This window comes from Dreissena polymorpha, chromosome 7 (genome assembly GCF_020536995.1).
Source record: "Dreissena polymorpha isolate Duluth1 chromosome 7, UMN_Dpol_1.0, whole genome shotgun sequence".
Lineage (NCBI taxonomy): Eukaryota > Metazoa > Mollusca > Bivalvia > Myida > Dreissenidae > Dreissena > Dreissena polymorpha.
In genome coordinates, this window is record NC_068361.1 from 91,973,878 (window position 1) to 92,000,745 (window position 26,868).

The 26,868-nt window shown below is 36.1% G+C and overlaps 1 protein-coding gene across 1 annotated transcript; it reads left to right on the forward strand.

Annotated features, from left to right (window-relative positions):
* Positions 1–1,076: 1,076 nt before the first annotated feature.
* LOC127839920 (eukaryotic translation initiation factor 2D-like) lies at positions 1,077–25,209 on the forward strand. Its single transcript, XM_052368311.1, has 10 exons — positions 1,077–1,512; positions 2,338–2,455; positions 5,543–5,588; positions 11,516–11,619; positions 15,046–15,186; positions 15,558–15,647; positions 16,220–16,312; positions 19,360–19,480; positions 20,427–20,601; positions 25,084–25,209. Exons 1-10 carry the CDS (start codon positions 1,077–1,079, stop codon positions 25,143–25,145), a joined length of 1,386 nt encoding a protein of 461 aa, XP_052224271.1. The 3' UTR covers positions 25,146–25,209.
* The last annotated feature ends 1,659 nt before the right edge of the window (positions 25,210–26,868 follow it).

Genomic DNA, 26,868 nt, shown 5'->3' on the forward strand with positions numbered 1-26,868 from the left:
TTTGAAATAGTGCTTCCTTTGGTGCTTGGGGACGAGCTATGGTAAGGGGATTTGAAAGATTGCTTCCTTTGGTGCTTGGGGACAAGCTATGGTAAGGGGATTTGAAAGAGTGCTTCCTTTGGTGCTTGGGGACGAGCTATGGTAAGGGGATTTGAAAGATTGCTTCCTTTGGTTCTTTGGGACGAGCTATGGTAAGGGGTTTGAAAGAGTGCTTCTTGTGGTGCTTGGGGACGAGCTATGGTAAGGGAATTTGAAAGATTGCTTCCGTTGGTGCTTGGGGACGAGCGATGGTAAGGGGATTTGAAAGAGTGCTTCCTTTGGTGCTTGGGGACGAGCGATGGTAAGGGGATTTGAAAGAGTGCTTCCTTTGGTGCTTGATATTTGTATAATGTCATCTGTTAGCCATTATTTGAGTCTCGTTCTTCGGAAAGTGGGCTAAAGTTTCATCCCAGACAAGCCTGTGAAGTCCGCACAAGATAATCAGGGGCAACACTTACCGCTTTTGGGGAATTTTTTGTTTGAAAGAGTCATATTGCACAGGCTAGTCTTGGATTACACTTTAGGCACATGCACTTTACACCGAAATTTCCCAGAACAATCCTCTAATGTATGAATGTATCTTTATCTTCAGGAGATGGCAATGTTTGCCTCATTTTGAATGGTAAACTTTGTTGAAAGTGAACAAAATACTTTCGTACCTTTTACCCTCTTGATCAGATGTGCATGGCTTAGAACAGAAAAATAAAAAAGACCCCTTAAAAGTTTTGATGTAATGTACACTTTTTGGTGAGCAACATAAAGATTCACTGGCAAAATTATTTTTAACTGCTTTTTGTAAGTTTGAGAGTCCTCAATATGCACAGTTTAAATTTCCTATTCTAGGGTATTTTGAGTTACTCATATTTCATTGACAAAACCGGGCTGTAACAAAGCAATTTTCAATTTCACAATGTGCCATTTTTTAAGGCATTACTGACCTATCGCTTTTAACTAGGGGATTTTCCTATTCTAGGGCCTTTGGAGATAGATCGAAACCCCCAGAAGCAGAAGATGACCCTTTACCAGAGGAGTTGTATATGAACCATGAGGAAGGACATGAACCAACTGAACCATCAGATGGAACTGGGGAAGTGAAAAGAGTTGAGGCAGCTGATAACAATGTTCATGAAGCTAAGGCTGATAATGTTATTGAACCATCACATAAAACTGGTAATCTGGACAGAGAACTGGCAACTGATAACAGTGTTCATGAAGTAAATGCTGAAATTGTTGGTGAGGAATCTGTAGAAGGTGAAGTTAATGGGACTGAGGCTGAAATGACGGAGAGTGTACAAGGCATTCATGATGAAAATATTGCAGAAAATTGGGTGGAAGAACACAATGGTGATAAGAAAAGCAGTCTTGGGGATAGTAATAATTCAGAGAGTGGATGTGGTGATGAGGAAATTGTTGAAGGTACTGAACAGTTGACTTTGTGTTCAGAAGTGGAAACTCCACAACCAATGAGTACAGGTGAGTTCAGTGTTTATATTTAACTAATTACCCTACAATATATATAAGGGCACTTGAAAATAATGACATTTTGTAAAGTACCGGTAAAAAAGTATTCATTCAGCTTCTTAATCTTAATAGTATCCAGACGTCTTATTTTTAAGCACCTTGAATTGAGGTCAGATCCCTAGTGTGAGTGATATATTTGAGCCTCACCTCAGTAAAATGTGGCTAAATGCAGTTGCATAAGGTGTTGTCTCTGACAAGCCTGTGCTGCCCTATATTCACAGGCTAATTAGGTATGGTGCTTTCCCCCTAGACTGGCTTTTCGTAAAGAAGAGACTTCATTAAAACGAAAAATTTCATAAAAGCTGAAAGTGTAATCCCAAAATAGCATGTGAGGACTGCACAGGCTAATCTCTGGCGACACTACATATATGCATTAAGGCCAGTTTTTCAGAAAAAGGCTCATAAGATCCTGCTTTCTTATTTCTTAGTTATTTAAATGAAGGTCAGATATGTACATGTGAATAATTTCACCTTCCAGTCCCATTTCTATATTTCGACACAGATGAGCGACTGAAGTTCTATTTTCTGTGCGCTATCAAGGCATTGTCCATGTGCGTAAATTGTCGTCCCATATTAGCCTTTGCAGTCCGTCCAGGCTAATCAGGGACCACACTTTCTGCTTAGACTTGTTTTCGGTTTAGAAAAGACTTCATTTAAAAGATAATTCCATAAAAGGGGAAAGTGCTGCCCCTAAGCTTATTTCAATTTGCTCCCTTTTCAAGAGGAGACAGATGAGCTCCTGGAGTTTTGTTTCCTGTGTTTTGCTCCCTTTTCAAGAGGAGACAGATGAGCTCCTGGAGTTTTGTTTCCTGTGTTCAATCAAGGCCTCATTGAAGAAGACTGATCTGCCCCTGGCGACTGGAACGTTCTACAAGAACCACATGCTCAAATACTGGTGAGGGTTTCTCTTTTCATCTTTTTTTTTTCAAGTTGTCTGGTTTGCACCAGGTCAAGCTCATTTGCGCCTGGAAAACTGGGCAAAATGCAAGTACCCACAGGCTAATCAGGGAAGATACTTTCCACTTTTATGGAATTTTTTGTTTTAAAGGAGTCTCTTAAAAAACAAAAATTCAGTTCAGTGTTTTCCCTGATTAGCTTGTTTGGACCAAACTTTTATTCACGTGCATGATGCCCAGTTTTTCCGGGCTCATTTGTTTAAACGTGTCTATGTGATTGGATGATTGCATGTTAAGCCTTTTGCTTATCAAGACACTATTGTGTAGGATTCCATGGAAGAACATTTTGAACAAGTGCTTTGTATCTTTGGAGAAATCTTGAGAAAGCACACTCGATGTTGAAATGTGGACACCATACCCATTATGCCACCCCCATGACATCCCCATATAATCCATTCTGTTTAAATACCGTTATATGATAAAGCTCTTGAAACATAACATGATAAAAACGTAAATAAAGCTTCACAAAATGTCAAAGTGACCATATGCAGGATATTTAATCTAATTTGTATTCTATTTTATGCCTTTAATCGTTATTTGTGACTATAAAACTAGCAACAGTGTGTGCTTTAAATGCTTTTATGAACTGCTTATTGCTAAAACACAGGTCTTCAGGTAATGGAAATATTTAAGGCCTACAAGAATTTAAATTAAACTAAATTAAAAAAGCTGTTTCCAAATGGCAAAAAGGACCATTTTCTCCAAAAAATCTGACCAAAATTTCCATAAAAATATTCTTAAGGTTTGCAATAAACTCAATAATTGGTTAATTGAGTTCATCATACAGCAAGTTAATTCCCTAGCATTTTATAATATACAATTTAGAAAGCAGTTACTGGTAAACATGCACTTGTAAACAATTGGTATACTATTATTTATAATCATATATGATAAATAATTTTGATTTTTTCCCAATTCATGTTTTTTTTCTAGCTATTCTGGGAACAGGATTCTGGTCAGATTGGTATTTTATAAATGAATAAAATGGCAATTTTTGGAATTTTTTATCGACATAATTGGGATTTTTTATCAACAAATATTGACAAGTCAGGCCTTTCCATGGCCATCTCGGGAAAAAATAATATAAATTATAGTTATACATTTTGTTAGATGTTTATAAATTGTAATTGAGATACAGTAGACTCTGCCAAAATCGGACTGTGCGAATGCCGGAAATCTCCCGATTCCAAACGGTCGGGCAAGTCCCGTATTTCCCCTTCTATTTCTTTGATTAAAAACATTGAATAAACTGAACTCTCTCAAAACCGGATACCAAACGGATATCTCCTTGAATTTCGTGATTTCAACGCAAAATACATTGAGTACACCGGACGGTCCAAATTATCAAGAAGCCCGAGGCGTGTAAATTACAATACCAAGTCAGCGTGGCGCGTGCGGTGTCACGCATTGCGCAATTATCGATAAAAGAATTTAACATACAATAAAGGTGTCAAGTCGTTACGGCGCTATTGAGTCCGATTAAATAAAGTAAAACAAACTGTGAATGTCTATTAGAGACGTGCGGTAATACCAAAAAAGTGATTGACGCGACCGTTTTATTAAGCTTATGATAAACAATTTAATTTTAAAATTAATGCATGCCGTTGCGACGATCGCTTTCTTGTGATCTTCATGGGTAATTTAAAAGATCGTATAGACATGTTTTCAAACGCTTGAATGGTTTGTCAGAAAAAACTGTGAGAAATATGACCGTTAATTATCCATCCATCTGTCTGCAAATTTATTCATTGCCTTTTCGTAATTTCAAACGCATCTTCAGTATTAATAATCTAAAAAGTCGGTATGGAATGTTGTTTGCTTTTAATCGAATACAAACTTATTATTTAAAAATTACTTTAAACATAAACATTACATGAGTACATTTATCACATGGTACATGTAAATGTATAGGGTTTGTTTTGTTCTTATATGATTATGTACACAATGCATGAAATGTATATTTCAGCAATATGCCTTCTCTTGGCAAACCGGAACTCTCTAAAAACCGGACGATCAGGCCGGTCCCCAGACCGTCCGGTTTACAGAGAGTCTACTGTATAATAAACATTTTACTTTTCTTTCTGAAAAAAGTATATTTTATGGGTGTGGATTGGGATTTTTTAACAATTTCTGTTAATCATGGTGATGCATTTTAAATCATTTATTGATTATGATTATTTATTAGTCATGAATACATTTATTGATTGATTTGGTAAGGTTGACAATGTTCTACATTAGACATCAAGAATTTAAGCTAGTTTTGTTGTATTGAAAATGTTAACACCAAACTTAACTTCAAACTGTTCACATTTCACAGGATATGTTCAATATCAATAATAATTAGTAAGAGAATGTATGATCATTTGTTTATAGCCATGCAATATTAATCAAAGAATTGAAATGTAAGGTCAAAAAGGGTCTTCACTTATAAATGAAGATGTGGAAGACCCTTAGGTTATGCATTAATTCCTGAATTTTCGTCCTTGAAATATTCTGCATACATTCCTGAGTTATTTGACCTAAAAAGGTGATGCTCACTTTCCCTATTCGTCCTTGAAATGTGATACATTCATGAGTTATTTGCCCTAAAAAGGTGATGCTCACTTTCCCTATTCGTCCTTGAAATGTGATACATTCCTGAGTAATTTGCCATTAAACGGTGATAGACACATTCTTGAGTTGTTTTCCCTTTAACTGTAAAAGCACAGCAGAGGGATTTTTATGCCCCAGGTAGGGTGGCATATAGCAGTTGAACTGTCCGTTAGTCTGTCCGTCTGTCTGAAAACTTTAACATTGCCCATTACTTTTTCAATATTCAAGATCGCATCTTGATATTTGACATGCATGTGTATCTCATGGAGCTGCACATTTTGAGTGGTGAAAGGTCAAGGTCATCCTATCAGGTCAAAGGTGAAATATATAGCTTCAAAGCGGCGCAGTAGGGGGTATATTGTGTCTCTGACAACCAAATCTCTTGTTTTAAGTTATTACCCTAGTTCACAATTATTTTCATTATATTTTTGTAGTCCAAAAGGAAAATACCTGGATATCAAGAAATCTTCATATAAAAAGGTATGTTGTAAAAGTGTTTGGAAAGAATTTCACCGTTAAGCCTTTTGACAGAATCAGTGAGTGAACTATTTTTGTGATGTAACTACCACTCTTTTGAATAATTTATGCAGTGTATGTAGCTGCACTGATTATTGAAAAAATCTTTCACTTAGTTATGCAAGCATATAATTTGGCATAAATTACCTTTAGGTACCCCTTTCTTCAAAAAGCATGTTAGCCACTTGAAAATTCAAAATGGCGGCATTTTTTTCAAGATGGCCCCTTATACTCTGTTTTTAGCAAGAAGTACTAGAAGGGTCAATATATGAAGAAAAAAAAACTTCAACCACCAAAAAATTGCTACACAAGGTATTTTAACTGACCCTGGTAGGGTAGTAGGTCCTTTAAAACATATCAAAAGTTTATCACAATCAGACCTCCGGAAAGTTTGTTTTTTCAAGATGGCCGCCAAGTTGGCTGCAAATAACCTATTAATGATCATAACTATGTAACTATACAATCAAACTTGATGAATGTGTTTTCTATACCTAAGTTTCAAGGGGCAAAGAACACATTAAGATCATCAGACATTGTTTAAGTTTACAATAAAGCATACAAATCCAACATGGCGTCCAAAATGGCCGCCAAGATGGCCACCAAAACATATAAATGATCATGACTATGTAAATATCCACTCAAATTTGATTATTTTGGTGGCTATACATAAGTTTCAAGGGGCAAAAAACACATTAAGATCATCATACATTGTTTAAGTTTATTATATTACACACTAATCCAACATGGCGTCCAAAATGGCCGCCAAGATGGCCAACAAAGCATATTAATGATCATAAATATGTAATTATCCACTCCTTTTTTAGCAAGGCTGTTTTTGGAGAAAACCTGAGCTTTTGTCATAGCCAGCTCGTCGTTCGCCGTAGGCGTCCTGCTATAACCTTAACATTGGTCATAACTTTTTGAATATTGAAGATAGCACCTTGATATTTGGCATGCATGTGTATCTCATGGAGCTGCACATTTTGAGTGGTAAAATTTCAAGGTGAACATCATCCTTCAAGGTCTAGGGTCGAAAAAACAAAGTCAAGGAAAGTAATAAGCTTTAAATGGACATAGTTATCTGACCTGCCCACATATATTTTTGTTAAATAAATCAAAGCGGCGCAGTAGGCGGCATTGTGTTTCTGACAAACACATTGTGGTAAAAGGTCAAGGTCATCCTTTACGGTCTATAGTAAAAAATACAGATTTAAGGGAAGTAATAAGCTTTAAAGAGGGTGAAAAGTATTTTTTATTGAGCCACTTTATATATTTGGCATGCATGTGTATCTCATGGAGCTGCACATTTTGAGTGGTGAATCTACAGTCACGGTAGTGGCTTTTAATTATTTGCTTCTATAAATAGAGATTTGTTACAGACAATTATTTTTAAGGGAAGTAATTTATATAATTATAAATCTCATATTATATATTTCCTTACCAAGAATTGAAGATCTTTTCACAGTTACTGTACAGATTTATTATTTAGATTATTTATGACCCAAATGATTGATTTGTCAAAGTGTGTTTTTAAATGATATAATAAATTTATAATTTTTTTGATGTTCATTACATACCTGTGGACCTATGTGCATAGATACATGATCAACTCTGGCTATGATCTCTTTGATAAACCACAGGCCTTGGTTGTCAGTGATGTTTGACATGGTCATAATTGACTGTGAGACCCTCCCCCCCACCCACCCCCCAGTTGGATTGGACAAAATTGAAGGGAAGTAATAACCTTTAAAGGGAGATGATTTCTATACCTGCCAAATGATAAATAGAAATATTATCTCAATGCGGATCAGTAAGGGGGCATATGTTTCGGACAAACACATCTCTTGTTGGGTCACTAGATCAAAGGTCAAGGTCACTGTGACCTTTAAAAAAAAAAAAAAATCTGACAAGCTTTTGCAGCCGAGTGTGGCAACCGTTATGCGGTGCTCTTGTGATGAATTTGGTGTCTATTCCTAGGTTTCAATTGGCAAAGAACACATAAAGATCATCAGACATTGTTAAAGTTTACAATAGTACACACAAATCCAACATGGCATCTAAAATGGCCACCAAGATGGCCGCCAAACCCTATTTATGATCATAACTATGTAAATATCTACTCAAATTTGATGATTTTGGTGTCTATACAGAGGTTTCGAGGGGAAAAGATTGTCAGACATAGTTAAAGTGTATTATGTTACACAGAAATCTCACATGGCGTCAAACGGCACAATACGAAGGACCACAAGTCCATTACTTTTGATGTGATGTTTGTTATGTGGAACGCCATAGTTTGGACCTGCCGTGATTTTTGGATTTTGACAAGAGGATCGATATTTTTCAGAATCAGGCAACACTGAATTTGCAGGGAATGATGCGTATCTTGCACCAGAAAATACAGTACCCTGGCCTGCAATTGTTATTCAAATTCTTGCCTATGTCAACATAAGCTTTAGTTTGCAACCTTGCCACAACCTTCACACCATTGTAACGTTTGACCAACCCTTGTATTGGAAGGCTGTCAAAATCATTACCGATGGGCCACAAAGTAGTTAAAAGTGTTTATTAGAATTTGGGATGTTTCATAGACGTATGAACTTGGGAGGGGGGCAAAGGATCCCTCATGGCAGAAACCGCTCTCAAAAACATACTTGAGGCAGTCTATAGAGAAAATGCGCAAAATTGTTTTTTGTTGAAAAGTGCATACACAGCCAGCTTACAGCCGAACTGATCCAGGAAGATCCAGACATTCAGATACTGCTGGATCATGCAAAGGATTTGTACTCTTCCCTTCTTAGGAGCAAAATGACGCTAGCAGATGATATGTTTTATATCAAATCTGAGAGGGCTACAGAGAAGAAGAAACATGAACTTGCCCAGACCTCAAAGACAAGCATAGTATGGCTGAATTATCAGCTTATGATTAACAATTCAAGGGTGTTGATTAAAGCATATCGTACTGGGTGTTGGCTGATGCATCAGCAGGCAGTGCACAATTTGCTATCCATCTTTGCTGCAAATAAGCGACCTAGAGGAAACGCAACCAGACGCTTATAGAAAGTTCGGTATTGGTTTTCAGGTTGTTCGTAGGAGCCATCAGTGCTATGCTGGGCTAGGCCGTGATCTTGCCATTGAGCACACATTTATGATGTGTTTATAGAGCACATGTGGTCTAACTCGCGGCAGTGAAATGGCTGAGGAAATGCAGACCCCTTGGACCCTATCTGTATCATTCGAGCACAACAGTGGGATGCAGGATTTCACAGATCCGACCTATACTTCAACTCCACAACACAAAGATTCAACTGAGGCGTGCATCAAAGGGGATTCTTTTGATCTATAGAAAATGCAGACACAGATTACAACCTGCTCTCCATACACAGCTAAACCTACTCTGAGAAACATGGTCAATAAGATAAGGGCTGGGTCAGATGTGAATGTTCATGCAGTTTAGGCGATTGGGAAAACGATCAAAAGAGATATCATAGGCAAGTCGGTCTTTGCTTATAAATTCATGAGAAAATACAGAGCCAAAGCTCTTGAGAATAGCTTGGCTGTTAAGATCGCTTCTGACCGTGCTTTTTATCCTGCTCTTCTGTTCCAGCGTTTCCTGGTGGTGTCAAAATCTGCAGATCCTTCCCTTGCAGTCGTATTGTCTTTTGAACTGAGCTCCCATCTTGCTGCCTTCTTTGAAACCAAGAACATACTGTGTACATCAGATAAGCCTCAGATCACTCAGACAATTTGAGAGTATGTTATAGATACATCATGTGAGGCTGAGATGAACTGTATTCATGAAAAAGATGCATGATGGTGGCACTTTGCTGCATCCTTGACCATGGAGAAGGGCAACTTATATAACGCAATAGCCGAGTCTTATGTAGATTCATAGAAAATGCATTACGGACAAGCGACAGTGGGGTTCGATGGCTACGAAGACGGTCATTATAACAAAGACAACACGCACCGGAGACGATGAAACAAACTTGAATCATATTGTGAGTTTCAGCAAAGAAACAGAATGCTCATGTAAAAAAGGAAGACTTTTTGTCTCATGACAGAAACAAGGCCGGCATGATTGCTCTGATCACCACAACTCTGCCTTAACCCATGTATGCCTAGCATCTAGAAAAAAGGACTTGGCAAACAGCGGAGACCAAGATGAGACACCGCATGATGCAGCGTCTCATCAGGGTCTGTGATGTTTGCCAAGTCCTTTTTTGTTAAAGGAATTTCTGTAAGAAATATTCTAAATATAGAAATAAATATACTAGACATCTCTAATTTTGGAAATAAATTGATCCAATTTAGAAGGATGGGAGAGTCCATTAGGCATAAATGGGTTAAATGGGATGCTATGTTGTTCTGTCTTCAGTGGATGCAGACGTGAAATTTTTTAAGAAACAGTATAACGATCCCGTCGTAGCACCACACAGTTGTTTGACGAGGATACAGATTTGCTCATCTAGATCCTGGATTACTCCGAAAGGGACAATAAGACCACCTACTTCTGCTTTGATGTAAATAAATAGTCAAAAAAGGAACACAAAGTGTATAATAATAACCTTTTGGAAGAACTCATGCTTATTCAGGCTGTAATTAATATTCAATGATTTTCAGCAACGGTAAAAAATGAAGTCTACAGAAGTTAGTAAAGCCTGATCCTATTTTGAAGTCATGTGCTAGTTCATTCTCTCTTCCAAATGTCATAAATTAGAGTTTATGATTATTCAACTGCTTAATGATAACCTAAACTCGATTAAAGTGTTCCTTGTCTCTTAAACTGTGGCGTTTTACATAACAACCATAACTTTTGAGTAACAAGTTATGGACTTGTTGTCCTTCGTATTTTGTTAATGGCCATTTTGGTCGCCGTGTTGGATGTTTGTGTAGCATACTTAGCTTACATTTTGTCTGATGATATTAATGTGATATGTATGTGTTCTTTTCTATCTGAAACCTGGGTATAGACACCAAATTAATCAAATTTGAGTGGACAGTTACATAGTCATATTTTATGATCATAAATAGTTTTTGAAGGCCATCTTGTCGGCCATTTTGGATTTGTTTGATATATAATAAACTTAAAAAATGTCTGATGACGTTAATGTGTTTTTTGCCCCCTGAAACTTATCTATAGACACCAAAATCTAGATCTAAAATTGAGTGGAAAGTAACATAGTTATGATCATTAATTTGTTTTGGCAGCCATTTTGGACACCATGTTGGATTTCTGTGTGACATTATTAACTTACACTTTGTCTGACGAAATAAATGTGTTCTTTGCCCCCTGAAACCTGGGTATAGACACCAAATTCATCACATTTGAGTGGATAGTTACATAGCTATGATCATAAATAGGTTTTTGTGGCCATCTTAAATTGTCTGCCATTGTTGAAGCCATGTTGGATTTGTGTGAACTATATTAAACTTAAACAATGTCTGAATTTAAATTCAAACTAGTCAAATTGTTGTGTACGAAATCAAAATAAAGGACTATTCACAGCAGTAAAATCTTTCAGAGAATTTGTTTCTTTTTTTTTTCATTTTTCAATCCTAACGACGGCCATCTTGAGAACGAACGCCATTTTGAAAGTTTGTATTGGCTAACGTGCTGTATCAAATCTATAGTTACTGAAGAGTATATGTGCCAAATTTGGTGCTTGCATCACAAACTGAACGATTTCAAAGATATATAGACTTAATCTGCTGAGCTAATGATACTCTTCCCAAATTCTGTAACAAACAGCTTATACTTTTTGTTGAGTGTTTTGGTGTGAAAAACATACGGATGATAATACATGATGAATCCTCAATTTTTAGTTTGAGTTTATCATTATACCTGCACAAACACATTTTGAAGTAAGGTATTGTCTATTCCGTGTTCATAGCTGTCGAAGTTTCTTCAAAAGCAACAGAAGTCGGGTATAATATTGGTCAAGGAGGTGACCAAGGGCGTTGATGCAGTAGTGGAGATTGACAAATCACACGAGCTGTAAGTATGTACCAATCATGAACAAGAATATGTCTGTGAGCAGTGTTTTTTCTCTCACCATTTTGGGAATGGGGCCGGGTCCCTTTGGATTGGGAAAATTTGCAGTGTTTTGACTAAAATTGGGAAATTAGTGTTGTAGTTGTTTTGCTAAAAAATTCTTCAAAATTTAGAGTACATGTGTTTTCAGTATTATATTTACTATGGTTGAACTTACATGGATGGGAGTTCAACAAAATATTGAGATCTAAAAAAACAAAAACATTTTTTTTTTTTTTTTTGGAAACCTTCAATTTGGAATTTTTAGCTCCCATTTGGGAAAAATATATACTTTTTTTAGCTTGACTTTTCGAAGAAAAATGAGAGCTTTTCTACTCGCCCCAGCGTCAGCGTTGGTTAATGTATTTTATAAAGTCAAATAACTTTGTTACTATCAAAGATAATTAACTCAAACTTGGAATGCTTCTTCATGGCGATAAGACAATTATGTAGGTCAAGGTGCATAACTCTGTCAGCATTATTTTTAGAGTTATGCCCCTTTCTAACTTAGTAAATTGAAATTTGGTTAAGTTTTGTGTTTTGGTCCACTTTACTCATAAAGTATCATAGCTATAATATTGCTTTCAGACTTGGAACACTTGCTTACTATCATAAGGGGATTTTTGCAGGCAAAGTTATGTAACTCTGACGGGCATTTTGACAGAATTATGGCCCCTTTTTGTATTTAAAAAATTAAAAATTTGGTTAAGTTTTGTGTTTTGGTCCACTTTACTCCTAAAGTATCATAGCTTATGCTTTCAAACTTGGAACACTCGCTTACTATCATAAGGGGACTGTACAGGACAAGTTGTCTTGTTAACTTCTTTATTTATGATCAAATGTGATTAATAGTTTGACACTTACCTGACATACCACAATATACTCAACCCAAACCATCTCCCACACCCCACCCCATAATCCCTCCCCGTCAATTGTTTTTTCCTTTTTTCACCCCTTATTTTTGAAAGATAATATAATAAATGACCACACCCCCACATTATTCCCCCTCTCCATCACCACCCAAAAAGAATTTGAAATATTTATTTTTATTATTTTAAATTTGAAAGACCGTCCAACCATCCCACCTAAGCTATTGCTATCAAACTTGAAATATAATCTTATTAGTTTTTTAGCTCACCTGATTGCTCAGGTGAGCTTTTCTGACCAGTCTTTGTCCAGCGTCCGTTAACATTTGCTCGTAGACACTCTAGAGGCCACATTTGTTGTCCCATCTTCATGAAACTTGGTCAGAAGCTTTGCCCCAATAAAATCTTGGACGAGTTCGAAACTCGGTTGTGCCAGGTCAAAAACTAGGTTACTAGGTCAAAAAAAACGAAAAACTTGTAAACACTGTAGAAGTCACATTTTATTTCAATCTTCATGTAACTTTGTCAAAATAATTGTCTTAATGATATCTTGATTGACTTCAAAAGTGGTTCCGGTCTGTTGAAAAACATGGCCGCCAGTGGGCGGGGCAGTTTTCCTTATTTGACTATAGAGAAACCTTGTAAACACTGTAAAAGTCACATTTTTTGCCCAATCATCATGAAAGGTGGTCAAAACATTGATTTAATTGATATCTCGTAAGAGTTCGAAAATGGTCCAGATCGGTGAAGAAACATGGCCGCCAGTGGGCGGGGCATTTTTCTTTATATGAATATAGTGGCAGTTTTCCCTATTTGGCTATAGAGAAACCTTGTAAACACTCAAGAAGTCACAATTTTTGCCCAATCATCATGAAAGTTGGTCAAAACATTGGTTTTATTGATATCTTGGACGAGTTCAACAATGGTTCGGATCAGTGAAAAAACATGGTCGCCAGAGGGCGGGGCATTTTTCTCTATATGTATATAGTGAAAACATGTTAACACTCTAGAAGTCACATTTTTAGCCCAATTTTCATGAAATTTGATCAGAACATTTGTTTCTTTGATACCAGATTTGAGTTCAAAAATGGTTTTGGTCAAACCTTGTGATTGAACACTATAAAAGTCACATTTTTATGGCCCCCTTCGAAGGAGAGGGTGTACTAGTATATTGTTTTGCTCATGTTGGTCCGTATGTCTGTCCACCAGATGGTTTCCAAATGATAAGTCAAGAACGCTTAGGCCTTGGATCATTAAACTTCATAGGTACATTGATCATGACTCGCAGATGACCCCTTTTGATTTTGAGGTCACTAGGTAAAAGGTCAAGGACCCGAAGTAGTAAAATGGTTTCCAGATGATACCTCAAGAACGCTTAACCCATTTCTTCATGGATACATATCTGGATGCATTTGTAGTCCATTAGAAAGTTAAATTTAATTAAAGACTTCTTTTTAGATTCAAATTTTAAACGCTTCATTTCTTACCCGTAGATACTGATGAGCAGCAAACAGCATAAAATCTTAACAGACTGCGAGTTACTTGCAGGCTGTTCTGGTTTAATGCTGTTTGCATATATTTTCATTTTTGCTTTGCCTCTTAGTGGGAAAGGGTTAAACATGATTGATGAAACTCTGTGTTTGCCAAGAGAACACATGGGTTATGCGAACATTTATTCAGTTTTCCGTCATGATCAAAATTGTGGTTTCTATGGTGACAGGAACACTATCTTGATCCTACCATTACTTTAATATAATAAAGCTCTGATTAAATCTGTTGTGTGGATAGAGGGCCATATGGGAAATACATGTATGTAAGTTATTGAAGTGTTTTCGTAATAGAAAAATTGTGGTTGCTATTGTTACAAAAGTAGTACCAGGAACCTATGATTACTCAAAAAGTACTGAATCTAGTTAGATGAATAAACATCCATACAGGGGGCATGCTTGCTACTTCATTTATTTGTCAGGTCAATTCTTAAGATAACCACATAAACATGGAAGATGACTGCTGTTTTGTGTTTGACATTTCTCTTATTATTTGTTCTTTAAAATGCAAATTCTTACTGTACCCTTTTGACAAGAATGCATCTGGTGCAAGGGATACACAGACTGTATCAACGTCATGTTATTATCATAGCAAGGATGGCAAAGTCTGTTCAAAGTGTTGCTCAAGTTTTTAATGAGAAAGTCAGCAGGGCTACATGTTCTATTAACCCCTCTTGTTAAACTTGTTACTGTGTTTAACCAAGAGAGGTTTTAACTGTTTTAATTAACTACTTGTTCTGCGCTCTCGGAAAACAGGTCTTAATAAATGTTTTTAGTCTGCACTGGATAATCAAGGACAATACTTTTTATGCATTTTTTCACTTAAAGAAAGTCTAAACAAAAAGCCAATTAAGGAGAAAAACTGTCGTGCCTGATTAGCCTGTGCAGACTGCACAGGCTAATCTGGGACACCTTTTTATGACATGCTAAAAGCCTGGTATTGCCAGAGCGAGGCTCACTGGTATTTTCTCCAATAGTTTATGTGGTCTAGAGGTCCCAGAGATGGTTGTTCAGGAAACTGGTGCTTCGTCGAAGGACTCATTCAAGCCGCCTCAGATATCTGAGATGTTTGCAGTCACAGCCAACATACTCCCCCTTGTCAAAGGCTTTGGATACAAGTATGAGGGTTTCTTATTTAGATTGTTTAACCCTTTACTCCTTAGATACTTAATTTTACCTCTATGTAGTATGTTTGCAAATAGCCATTTACACTTTGCTTCTGAGTAGGATGTCAAAAGTTTTTCTATTGACTTGAACCACATATTTTGTACAAAAATTAGGTTTCCTTTTATATTTGGAATGATTCATTCTCTGAGTATGATACTTTTTTGTGAGTTACACATTCGAAGGTTAATGTGGTGAACTGTTTTAAATACTCCCAGGAGGTTATCTGTGTGTTAGTAGCTACTGGATTGCATAACTCTAAAACCCATGTTTACAATAAAGCCCTTGTTTTACTAGATTAAACATCTGATGAACTGTTTTGTAGCAAAGGCAGTACCCTCAAAAGTGCTGACCTAAGAACAGCCTTAGTGGAATATGTGAAACAAAACAACTTGCAGAGTGAAACTAATAAAGGGTATGGTGTTTTAATATAATTATGCAACGTTTGCTGTGTTCAAAACATACACAATCATAAAATAGTCAGCTTTTTGTTTAGAAATTATAAATTTTTATTTTACTCAGGTGTGCACACTTATTTTCCCCCATCCCCAATCTGTTTTTTAAGTAGAATAGTTGTCAGTAACTTGCTTAGGCATGTTCAATAAGTACATAAATGTAATTAGGTTTTTCAGTAAATGTGTTAGTAGATGAACTTTCTGTTGTGACTTGATTAAAGTAAGGTTGAAAGAAATTAACAATCCAAAACAATACGTATCATGAATGATATAAAAAAGTCTTGCTCTGGGAAGAGGGGGTTTAATGCATGTGAGTAAAATGTTGTGCCAGATAAGCCCGGACAGTCTGCACAGGCTTATCAGGGACGGCACTGTCTGATTTTATTGAAAGAAAGTCTCTATTTAGCCAAATTCAGTAAAGGGGGAGAGTGTCGTCCGCACAGTCCACACAGGCTAATCTGAGATGACACTTTGCATTAAGCCCTGTTTACAAAGAGCGCAAATGAAATAATTGTTTGGTTTATCATTAAAGAGAGGTAGTGCTTGACCCATTGCTTGCGGAAATCTGTCTGACCAGGGCAGAAGGGGACAAGTCGACCTTGAGATGGGAGGAGGTCACATCAAGGTAGATCAAGGCCTATGTTCCAGGCACATATACATATATACAGTAACATTTATTAAGATCTTAAAAATTACTTTTCCAAATTGTTTTCCTTTGGTGTGCTTTTGTAGTCTGTTGTCATCTTGCACCTTTGGAAAAAAGCCTACAGGCATCAGTTTAAGCCAAATCTTTGTAAAACTTGGTCATTAAATTTGTCCCATTGATATCTCGGTCAAGTTTGTAACTGGATGATGTTGGATCCAAAACTAAGTCTCTTAGTAAAATAAAAGAAACTGCTTGTGAATTCTCTATTGAAACTTGGTAATAAAATTTGCCCCACCTTTGTCACAGGTGAGTTAGAAAATGGTCATATGGAGACCAAATCTAGTTCACTAGGTCAAATTACAGAAAAGCCAATGAACACTCTAGAGACCACATTAATTGCCCAATCTTCATGAAACCAGGTCACAAACTTTTCCCAATCATGTCTTCAATGAATTTTAAACTGGGTCATAGGTGTCAAAATGTTGGTCTTCTGTCAATTTAAACAATTTGTGAACACTCTAGATATCACATTTATTTCCAATCTTCATGATACTGGGTCAGAACATCTGTCACAACTATATTTATGTAGGTTGGAAACCGGATCAGGTGAAGACAACAACTAGTTTTGAAGGTCAAAGTGAAGCCAAAGCTAGTGAACACACAAGAAGTCACAATTGTTTTACAATTTTCATGACACTTGCTCACAACAATTTTCTTATGTTTATTTAGGCGAGTATCTAAAGATATTTCTGACTTATTTAAAAACATGGCTGCTATGAGGTTGGGCAGTTTTCTTGGAGCTAAAGTGCAATTATCTGAACACTCTAGAAGTCACATTTTTAACCACTCATTGTGAAACTTTCTCGGAACATAAAAGATTTATGTTTTATTGATGTCAGGTCTTGTTTGGAACATGATTTTTGTTTGTTAGCGAGGCTGTTTTCAGAGAAAACCCGAGGTATTGTCATAGCCTGCTCGCCGTCCACTGTCAGCCGTCCGCCGGCGTCATGCTAAAACCTTTACATTGGCTCTAAAATCTAAGTGCCTACACCTACAACTTTCAAACTTCATATGTAGATGACCCTGATGAGTTCTACACGCCACACCCATTTTGGGTCACTAGGTCAAAGGTCAAGGTCACTGTGACCTAAAAAAAATTAATAAATTCTGACAAGCTTTCGCAGCCAAGCGTGGCACCCGTTATGCGGTGCTCTTGTTCAACAAGATGTCTGCCAGGTGTATGGGCAGTTTTCTTTATAAGTCTATTTATATTCTTAACCTGTAAACACTTCCTGCTTAAAACCGTTAACCATAATTACTTTTAAGTTTTTGGACACTTAAACATAATAATACATTCTTGTTTCTGAGAAGTTAGATACAAAAAATGTAAGCCCAGTATAAAATGTCCGAAAATTTAGAGACAATATGACATTATACCTACTAAATTTCAAGCGGTCATTATTGTGTTCTACTTCATCTGCCTCATGGTTAATATTTAATATTATGAAGTGAGGACTTGAAATCTTTGAACTAAAACAAACTTTGGAAAGTAAGATTTTGTTCAATGTTACTGATTGTTATTGAATTGTGATTTTTAACATCTTCAAGTATGGCTCTAAACATTTGCAGCCTATTTTTTGCACACACACACACACACACACACACACACACACACACACGTTTTGAATAGGGCATGTTACCTCAGATAACTGATCTGTAAAGTGGCACTAAATAACAAAACACTTGTTTTCAAAAGCAATCGATTCTCTTGACTGAGTCTAATTGACATAATTCCAAAAAATATACAATATAAAATTTATTATTTACTTACTACAATCATTTCAAATGCATAATCTTTAATCTATCGAGTAAAACTGTTGCCTAGATCTGGTGTTACAGGATGAATACACAAGTGTAGTATTCTTATATTATGTAGATGTTGGACATTTAGAGGTATTAATAATTGAGAAAAATCTGGAAGTTAAACAAATAAAAGTTGCAAAATATTATTATTTTGTATACAAATGATGGTGTTCGAAAAGTGAGAATAATTACCTTGTTAGTTACTACCTTGTTAATTCTAGTTACCTTGGGTCTTATGTGAGCTTCATAGGTCCTTTGTCCATTTTGTTTTAAAACCTCTTTATATGTATTTCTTACTATATTTAAAGAAATTGTTGATAATATTTGAGACAATATCAAACTTGATTCTAAGAGTTAAAAAGGTTTGAAAAAAACTGTAACTTATAGTTGAGGACAACGTTTTAGAAAAGAATCAGTAAAGCCCCTGGGTCTATGACTGGACAGTTTCCAAAATTACCCTTTAGTCTTAATTTAAAAGTATTGACCAATGATCCAACTGAAATGCTTATAAAAATAGTGTTGTTAATAATCGCAAACTAGTCTTATTTTTAAATTTTGTTCAATAAAAATGCTTGTTTCTGCTCAGACTTGCTCTACCAGGTAATTGAAAACGTATTGGTGACCCAAAAATTTGACAAATAAATATGTTTATAAAACTTGAACAATGACTTATCACTATGTTAGTCATATCTTTAAATAATGAGAAAAGAAAATGTGTGTAACAGTTGAGCTTTGGTTTTTATTGATCAAACTTTGAACTTGTTGAAGATATACAGCGTTCTGTTTAGACTATGATTAAGAAAATAATTAATATATTTGGACAAGAATGTGTAGCTTAAAAGCGCAAAGAAGCTGTTGGAAATCATCAGTAAAAATGTCAACAGGCTCTCCACAGCCATTTAAGTTTATGTCACATGAAACTGAAATAACAAGTCATATTAACATCATCTTACATAATCATCAGTAATGCAAATTGGCCGACTGGATTGGGGGGGGGGGTCAAGCATGTAGGTTTTGAATCTGCCACTTTTTACCCCCTTATCATTGCACAGTCCTCATCAGCATTGTGAGTGGTGGGGTATAAAGCACATTAGGATTTCTGTGCAGTTTTATGCCATCGTCTTATCATTGAACAGTCCTTGAAAGCTGACCCCACATTTCAGGGTGTTGAACAAGATGAGCCCAGTGTTCCAGATAGAGTTTCCAGACCGCCCGCCCCTGGTCAGAAAGGGGAAAGTGGAGCCAATTACCATTGATGTGGTACAGAGGGCAGCAAACAAAAAGGTAAAAGGTAAAAATGTAGAAATGGCAATGTCAAATCTGCTTTATTTTTATTTGTAACGCTACATTTTTAGTTTGATAGTCGTGCAATCTTGAAGCTCGTTTACATATATTCCTTGGTAGAACCAGTGCTTGTTATTTCTTGATCAAAATCATTTGAACGCTCACTCAGTAAGGATCAAAATTACGATCCCAATTTGATAATTTCAAGACCATATCGTAATGAGCCCTTTTAAAAAAACGGGTGTATTATGCGAACACTCATGGTGAAAGTCTTCTAGGGGATAAATGTATTGCTCATTTAGGATAACTCACAATTGCACATTTAGCTCAGCTTAGCACAAAGTGTTGTTAGATATTGTGGGCATCTCTTACCCAGCGTTGTAAAGTGTATCAAGTGTTGTAAGCTAGAGCTTTTTATCACTCTAGAGGCCACAATCATTCTTTATCCAATCTTGATAAATGCATTGTTACCACTCAAGATTATCTTGACAATATCTAGGCTTAATTTGAATCTCAGTGACATGCAATCAAAAGCTAGGTCACTAGGTCAAATGTTAGAAAAAAATTGCTACCACTCTTAAGGCCACTTGATCACCTCAATTATGATGGAACCTTATCCGAATTTCTATATTGACAATATCTAGGCCAAGTTTAAATATGGATCACTTGGGTCCAAAAAAATTGGTCACTGTGTCCATTTCTAGAAACATCCTTGGAACCACTCTAGAGGCCTGATTAAAACTCAATCTTAATTAAACTTTATTACAATGTTGATCTTGACAATATCTATTCTGAGTTCCTGTCTGGGTAATGTGCATTCAAAAAACTAGGTCACCTAGTGTTTGAAGGCACAATCTCTTAGCAATATTTGTGCGTAATATAGCATGAAGCTTTTGTAAATAATGACCTTCGAATAATAAATAAGTTTAAAGCTACTTTCTTTCAGGCCACAATAATTGAGAACCTGGACATCTATGGGATAGATGCAAAGGAGTTTGGTCACCGGGTTCAGGTCAAGGTCGCGTGTAGCGCCACGGTGAACCCCTCACAGCAGAAGAACAAGGGGCCACAGGTTGTCGTGCAGGGCAATCAGGTGCATCATGTGGCAGAACTTTTATCAGGTAGTGGGGGTCAGAGTGGGAAAAAATGACTTGAAATTATGGTAAAAACATTTGAGCCTCCATCTGGGAAAACTGGGCTTAATGTATATGTGTAAAGTGTTGTCCACTTTTATGGATTATTTTGTTTATAGGAAGTCTTCTCAACGAAAATTCAATTTAGGCCTAAAGTGTTGTCCCTGATTAGCCTGTGCAAACTGCAATGCTTATCTGGTTCAACATATATTTGAAGCCCCCTTTTATGGATTTTTTTATGTCCCCCACTATAGTAGTGGGGGACATATTGTTTTTGCCCTGTCTGTTGGTTGGTTGGTTGGTTGGTCTGTCTGTCTGTCTGTCTGTCTGTTTGCGCCAACTTTAACATTTTGCAATAACTTTTGCTATATTGAAGATAGCAACTTCATATTTGGCATGCATGTGTTTCTCATGAAGCTGCACATTTTGAGTGGTGAAAGGTCAAGGTCAAGGCCATCCTTCAAGGTCAGTGGTCAAATATATGTGGCAAAAATCGCTCATTTTATGAATACTTTTGCAATATTGAAGATAGCAACTTGATATTTGGCATGCATGTGTATCTCATGGAGCTGCACATTTTGAGTGGTGAAAGGTCAAGGTCAAGGTCATCCTTCAAGGTCATATATATGGGTCAAAATTGCGCATGTAATGTCACTTCTGCAATATTGAAGCTAGCAATTTTATATTTGAAATGCGTGTGTTTTTCAAGGAGCTGCACATTTCGAGTGGTGAAGGATCAAGGTCAAGGTCATCCTACAAGGTCAAACATCATATAGGGGGACATTGTGTTTCACAAACACATCTTGTTGTTTATAGGAATTCTTTGCTTAATAAATATAGGATCTGGCACGAGTTATCATATACCATATTTATGCCCCCCTTCGAAGAAGACGGGGAATATTGTTTGCACATGTCGGTCCATATGTCCGTATGTCCGTCCATCAGACGGTTTCCGGATGATAACTCAAGAAAGCTTATGCCTAGGATCATGAAACTTCATAGGTACATTGATCATGACTCGCAGATGACCCCTATTGATTTTCAGGTCACTAGGTCAAAGGTCAAGGTCATGGTGACCTGAAATAGTAAAATGGTTTCTGGATGATAATTCAAGAACGCTTATGCCTAGGATCATGAAACTTCATAGGTACATTGATCATGACTTGCAGATGACCCCTATCGATTTTCATGTCAATAGGTCAAAGGTCAAGGTCACGGTGACTCAACTTAGAAAAATGGTTTCTGGATGATAACTCAAGTAGCTTACGCCTAGGATCATGAAACTACATAGGTACATTGATCATGACTTGCAGATGACCCCTATCGATTTTCAGGTCACTAGGTCAAAGGTCAAGGTCACGGTGACTCAACTTAGAAAAATGGTTTCCGGATGATAACTCAAGAACCTTACGCCTAGGATCATGAAACTTCACAGGTACATTGATCATGACTCGCAGATGACCCCTATTGACGTTGAGGTCACTAGGTCAAAGGTCAAGGTCATGGTGACTTGAAAGAGTAAAATGGTTTCCGGATGATAACTCAAGAAAGCTTACGCCTAGGATCATGAAACTTCATAGGTACATTGATCATGACTCGCAGATGACCCCTATTGACGTTCAGGTCACTAAGTGAAAGGTCAAGGTCATAGTGCCAAAAAAAAAAATTCACAGAATGGCTGCCACTACAACTGACAGCCCATTTGGGAGGCATGCATGTTTTACAAACAGCCCTTGTTTATTAAACGAGTTCAGGAATTTTGTTAGTAAGCGAGCCTTTGGCGAGCTTACTAATAAATTTCCTGGATGAGTTTAATAAAATATGGTATGAAATGACGAGTGTAAGATCTTTTTATCACATGCTTTTAAATGAGCAAATTAAATAAATATTTACGCTAACATAATGATAAATCCCAAATGTTGTTTACATATCGTGACGTCATTTGACATTGCAATGTAATTTCAACAAAATGCGATTGGTCAATGGAACGAAAACTCAATTCCTAGCCGCATAACTTACAAGGATTGTGTGTTCAATTCCTAGCCTCATAACTTACAAGGATTGTGTGTTAAATTCCTAGCCACATAACTTACCAGGATTGTGTGTACATTTCCTTGTCCCATAACTAACAAGGATTGTGTGTTCAATTCCTAGTTGCATAACTTACAAGGATTGTGTGTTCAATTCCTAGCCTCATAACTTACAAGGATTGTGTGTTCAATTCCTAGCCACATAACTTACCAGGATTGTGTGTACATTTCCTTGTCCCATAACTAACAAGGATTGTGTGTTCAATTCCTAGTTGCATAACTTACAAGGATTGTGTGTCCAATTCCTAGCCTCATAACTTTCAAGGATTGTGTGTTCAATTCCTTGTCCCATAACTAACAAGGATTGTGTGTTCAATTCCTAGTTACATAACTTACAAGGATTGTGTGTTCAATTCCTAGCGTCATAACTTACAAAGATTGTGTGCTCAATTCCTAGCCTCATAACTTACAAGGATTGTGTGTACATTTCCTTGTCCCATTACTGACAAGGATTGTGTGTTCAATTCCTAGTTGCATAACTTACAAGGATTGTGTGTTCAATTCCTAGCATCATAACTTTCAAGGATTGTGTGTTCAATTCCTTGTCCCATAACTAACAAGGATTGTGTGTTCAATTCCTAGTTGCATAACTTACAAGGATTGTGTGTTCAATTCATAGCCTCATAACTTACAAGGATTGTGTGTTCAATTCCTAGTTGCATAACTTACAAGGATTGTGTGTTCAATTCCTAGCCTCATAACTTACAAGGATTGTGTGTTCTATTCCTAGTTGCATAACTTACAAGGATTGTGTGTTCTATTCCTAGCCTCATAACTTACAAGGATTGTGTGTTCTATTCCTAGCCTCATAACTTACAAGGATTGTGTGTTCAATTCCTAGCCTCATAACTTACAAGGATTGTGTGTTCTATTCCTAGCCTCATAACTTTCAAGGATTGTGTGTTCAATTCCTAGCCGCATAACTGACGAGGATTGTGTTTTCAATTCCTAGCCGCATAACTAACAAGGATTGTGTGTTCAATTCCTAGCCGCATAACTTACAATGATTGTGTGTTCTAGTCCTAGACACATATTTTACAAGGATTGTGTGTTAAATTCTGTGCCACATTACTCACAAAGATTGTGTGTTAAATTCCTAGCCGCATAACTTACAAGGATTGTATGTTCAATTCCTATCCGCATAACTTACAAGGATTGTGTGTTCAATTCCTAGCTGCATAACTGACAAGGATTGTGTGTTCAATTCCTAGCCGCATAACTTACAAGGATTGTGTGTTCAATTCCTAGCCACATAACTTACAAGGATTGTGTGTTTAATTCTGGGCCACATTACTCACAAAGATTGTGTATTAAATTCCTAGTCGCATAACTTCCAAGGATTGTGTGTTCAATTCCCAGCCACATAACTTACGAGGATTGTGGGTTCAATTTCTGTCCCAGCCACATGGCTTACATAGGCATTGGTCATTCAATTGTTTCTCCAGCAATTTTCCCTCTACCTCTCATTCAAGAAGGGCGGTATTCAGTTACTGGCATAACTGTGTGCAGTACTGGTAAACCAGTCTACCCAGGAAAAGTGTGATATGACTGAAATACTGTTGGAACTGGCAAACAATCCAAACAAGCAAATACCAAAAGTATTAGGCTTATACAGACAATGTAAGTCTGTTTCATGGGAAGAACTAGTACTTGAAGTGTTTGCAATGGTTGTGAGAATCTTCCAGAAGTGGGCATTGAACACTGGTCACTCATGCTTGCAAGGCAGACTCCATATCCATTTAACTATTGCTACTTAATTTGTTTTATTTTTTAACAAAAGGGCTTTATAATACTTATAAACTTATCCTAGTATTATTTGCCTTCATGTTGTTTTTTTCTTAGAAAGCTAATGTGTTAAAATGTATTGTAATAATATATTGATTGCACAATCCAAAACAGAAACTGTGCAACTTTCCCATTCTATAAATAGAGGTGTGACATGTTTGCTTCAATTTAAAGCAGCACGGGAATGCTTGAAGCCATTTTGGGGCAAATATTCAAACACCAAGGAATAGTTTGTGTAGCAAGTATATAATGTTCAAATAGTCAATATATTTGTTTACAACTATTACAATTATTATTCTCCACCAAAGGCCGAGCGATATAGAGTTGGCGTTGTCCGTCAGTCTTCCATCTGTCACAAAATTTATTTTTGAGGTGGGATATCAATTCAACATATTAGTCTGTTATTTATTAAAGCATGTTAAATCAATAAAATCAAAATGTAAATGGGTAACAAATTCACGCTTTCCAGCGGTTTGCCTCCAGCTTGAAAGTGGTTCCTACCTATCATGTTCTGCCAGGAATCACTCAAATTATTATATAAGTTACACCTGTAGACACATTAAAACTTTAACATTTAATGTTTACTCTATTTTAGATGTGTACAAGATTCCCAAGAAGTACCTCAAAGGCACCGAGAAGGCTCCTAAAAGAAGATGATGTGGATTATATTGATCTGGATGATCATCTGTTTCATAATAATTAATAAAATACTCCAAACTGATTCATGTTTCTTTAATTCAAACTATGCAGTATACTGTCATCAGTAGTGGTGGTGACCTGTTGAATCTGATGTTTGTCAAATGATAATGTGTCTTGCATTAGAGGATGCATGTTTCATTGTACTATACAAATGTATTAGCTTTATGAATGAGTTTGTTCTATATCCACAATCTTAGGCATTTTTTTTATTTTTGCAACACATGATTTTATTTTACTAAGAATCATATATAATAGGTTAATAACGCTGTGAATAACATAATTATATTGATGAAATATTTTATATTCAGAATGAAATACAGAAAACAAAAACCTACAATGAACTGTTTTATCAATTATTTAAAACTGAAGATACAAATTTAAAAAGAGATAGCCCTAAACAATGATACACTTCATATATTTTAACAAAAATGGAAAATCATTAAACTCTCATAAACAAGTCCAGTATGCTTTCTATTCACTTTATTCAACTCATCCTTATTCATAACTATTTTTTTTGTTTTCTTTCTTAAAAATCTTAAACGACCAAAGAAAACAATACATATTAACTTTATTTATTTATTTTTTTTAATCAAAAAGAAACTATAAGGTCAAAAAATATATATTAGCTTATCTTGTATAACATGTTAGAACATTATTGCTGCTACATGGTATCACTTTGTTTTATAATCATATACATGTATAAATTGTATGTCTTATATTGAATTAAAAAAAAGAAAAAAAGAATCATATATAAATATACAAAGAACCAAATGCATGTTGCTATGACTACCCAAAAAAATAGTGAGTATGAGTGCTGAGCCACACGTTGGGTGTGTGTGGCTTACCAATTAATGCAGCTTCAGGCATAGAATGAACTCAAAACCTTCAAATGTTTTTGCCGCTGTTTTACTATGTTTTATACATTTCTGGATATCAGGAAATACAATTTTGCTATAAAAAAACGTAGTTATTGATGTAAAATAAAATAAATGGTTTTGTAGTTCCTGTTGTCAGAAAATTATTTCTTGATATCAGTAAATCAGTCCTGTTTTCTGATTTGAATTTTTGGTTTTGTGCGATTGAGAAAAAATGTTTTGATATTAAACAAACACATTATTGATATCCTCAAATCATTTCTTGATATAAAAAATCGGAAAAATAATGAAACCAAATTATTGTTTTTACATTGAGTTTTCAAGCATCAATACTATGTATTCTTGTTCTCTTAATCGATAGTATGAACGCATATACTGATTAACTTTCATGAGTACCTGTACCCTTAATCAACAACAATTGAGACTTTGTTTTTACAATTTTCGTCCATGAATACAATACATTTCTGGATACACTTTTAACTAAAAAAATGTTGGTAAGACAAAGATACCTTCTCCTTCCGCTTCTATGTCAAAACATCACTTGTAAAAAAAATCCAAAATACCCAGATGCGAAAGTTGACATGGCGTTTGTAGTAAGTTTAATTTTAGGGCGGTTGCCGCAGTCCTTGCAAGTGAAGGTAAGCACGATATCTCCCCACTTTGCCCTAAATGCGTGCAACCTGTCTGCAAATATCATAATAAAATTACATAAAAATAAGGGAAGTTGTGCATAACATAATTGATTTGTGGATTTACACTAATGAAGAGACCCTTGTTTTTCATAACAATTATGAATTTAATTGCAA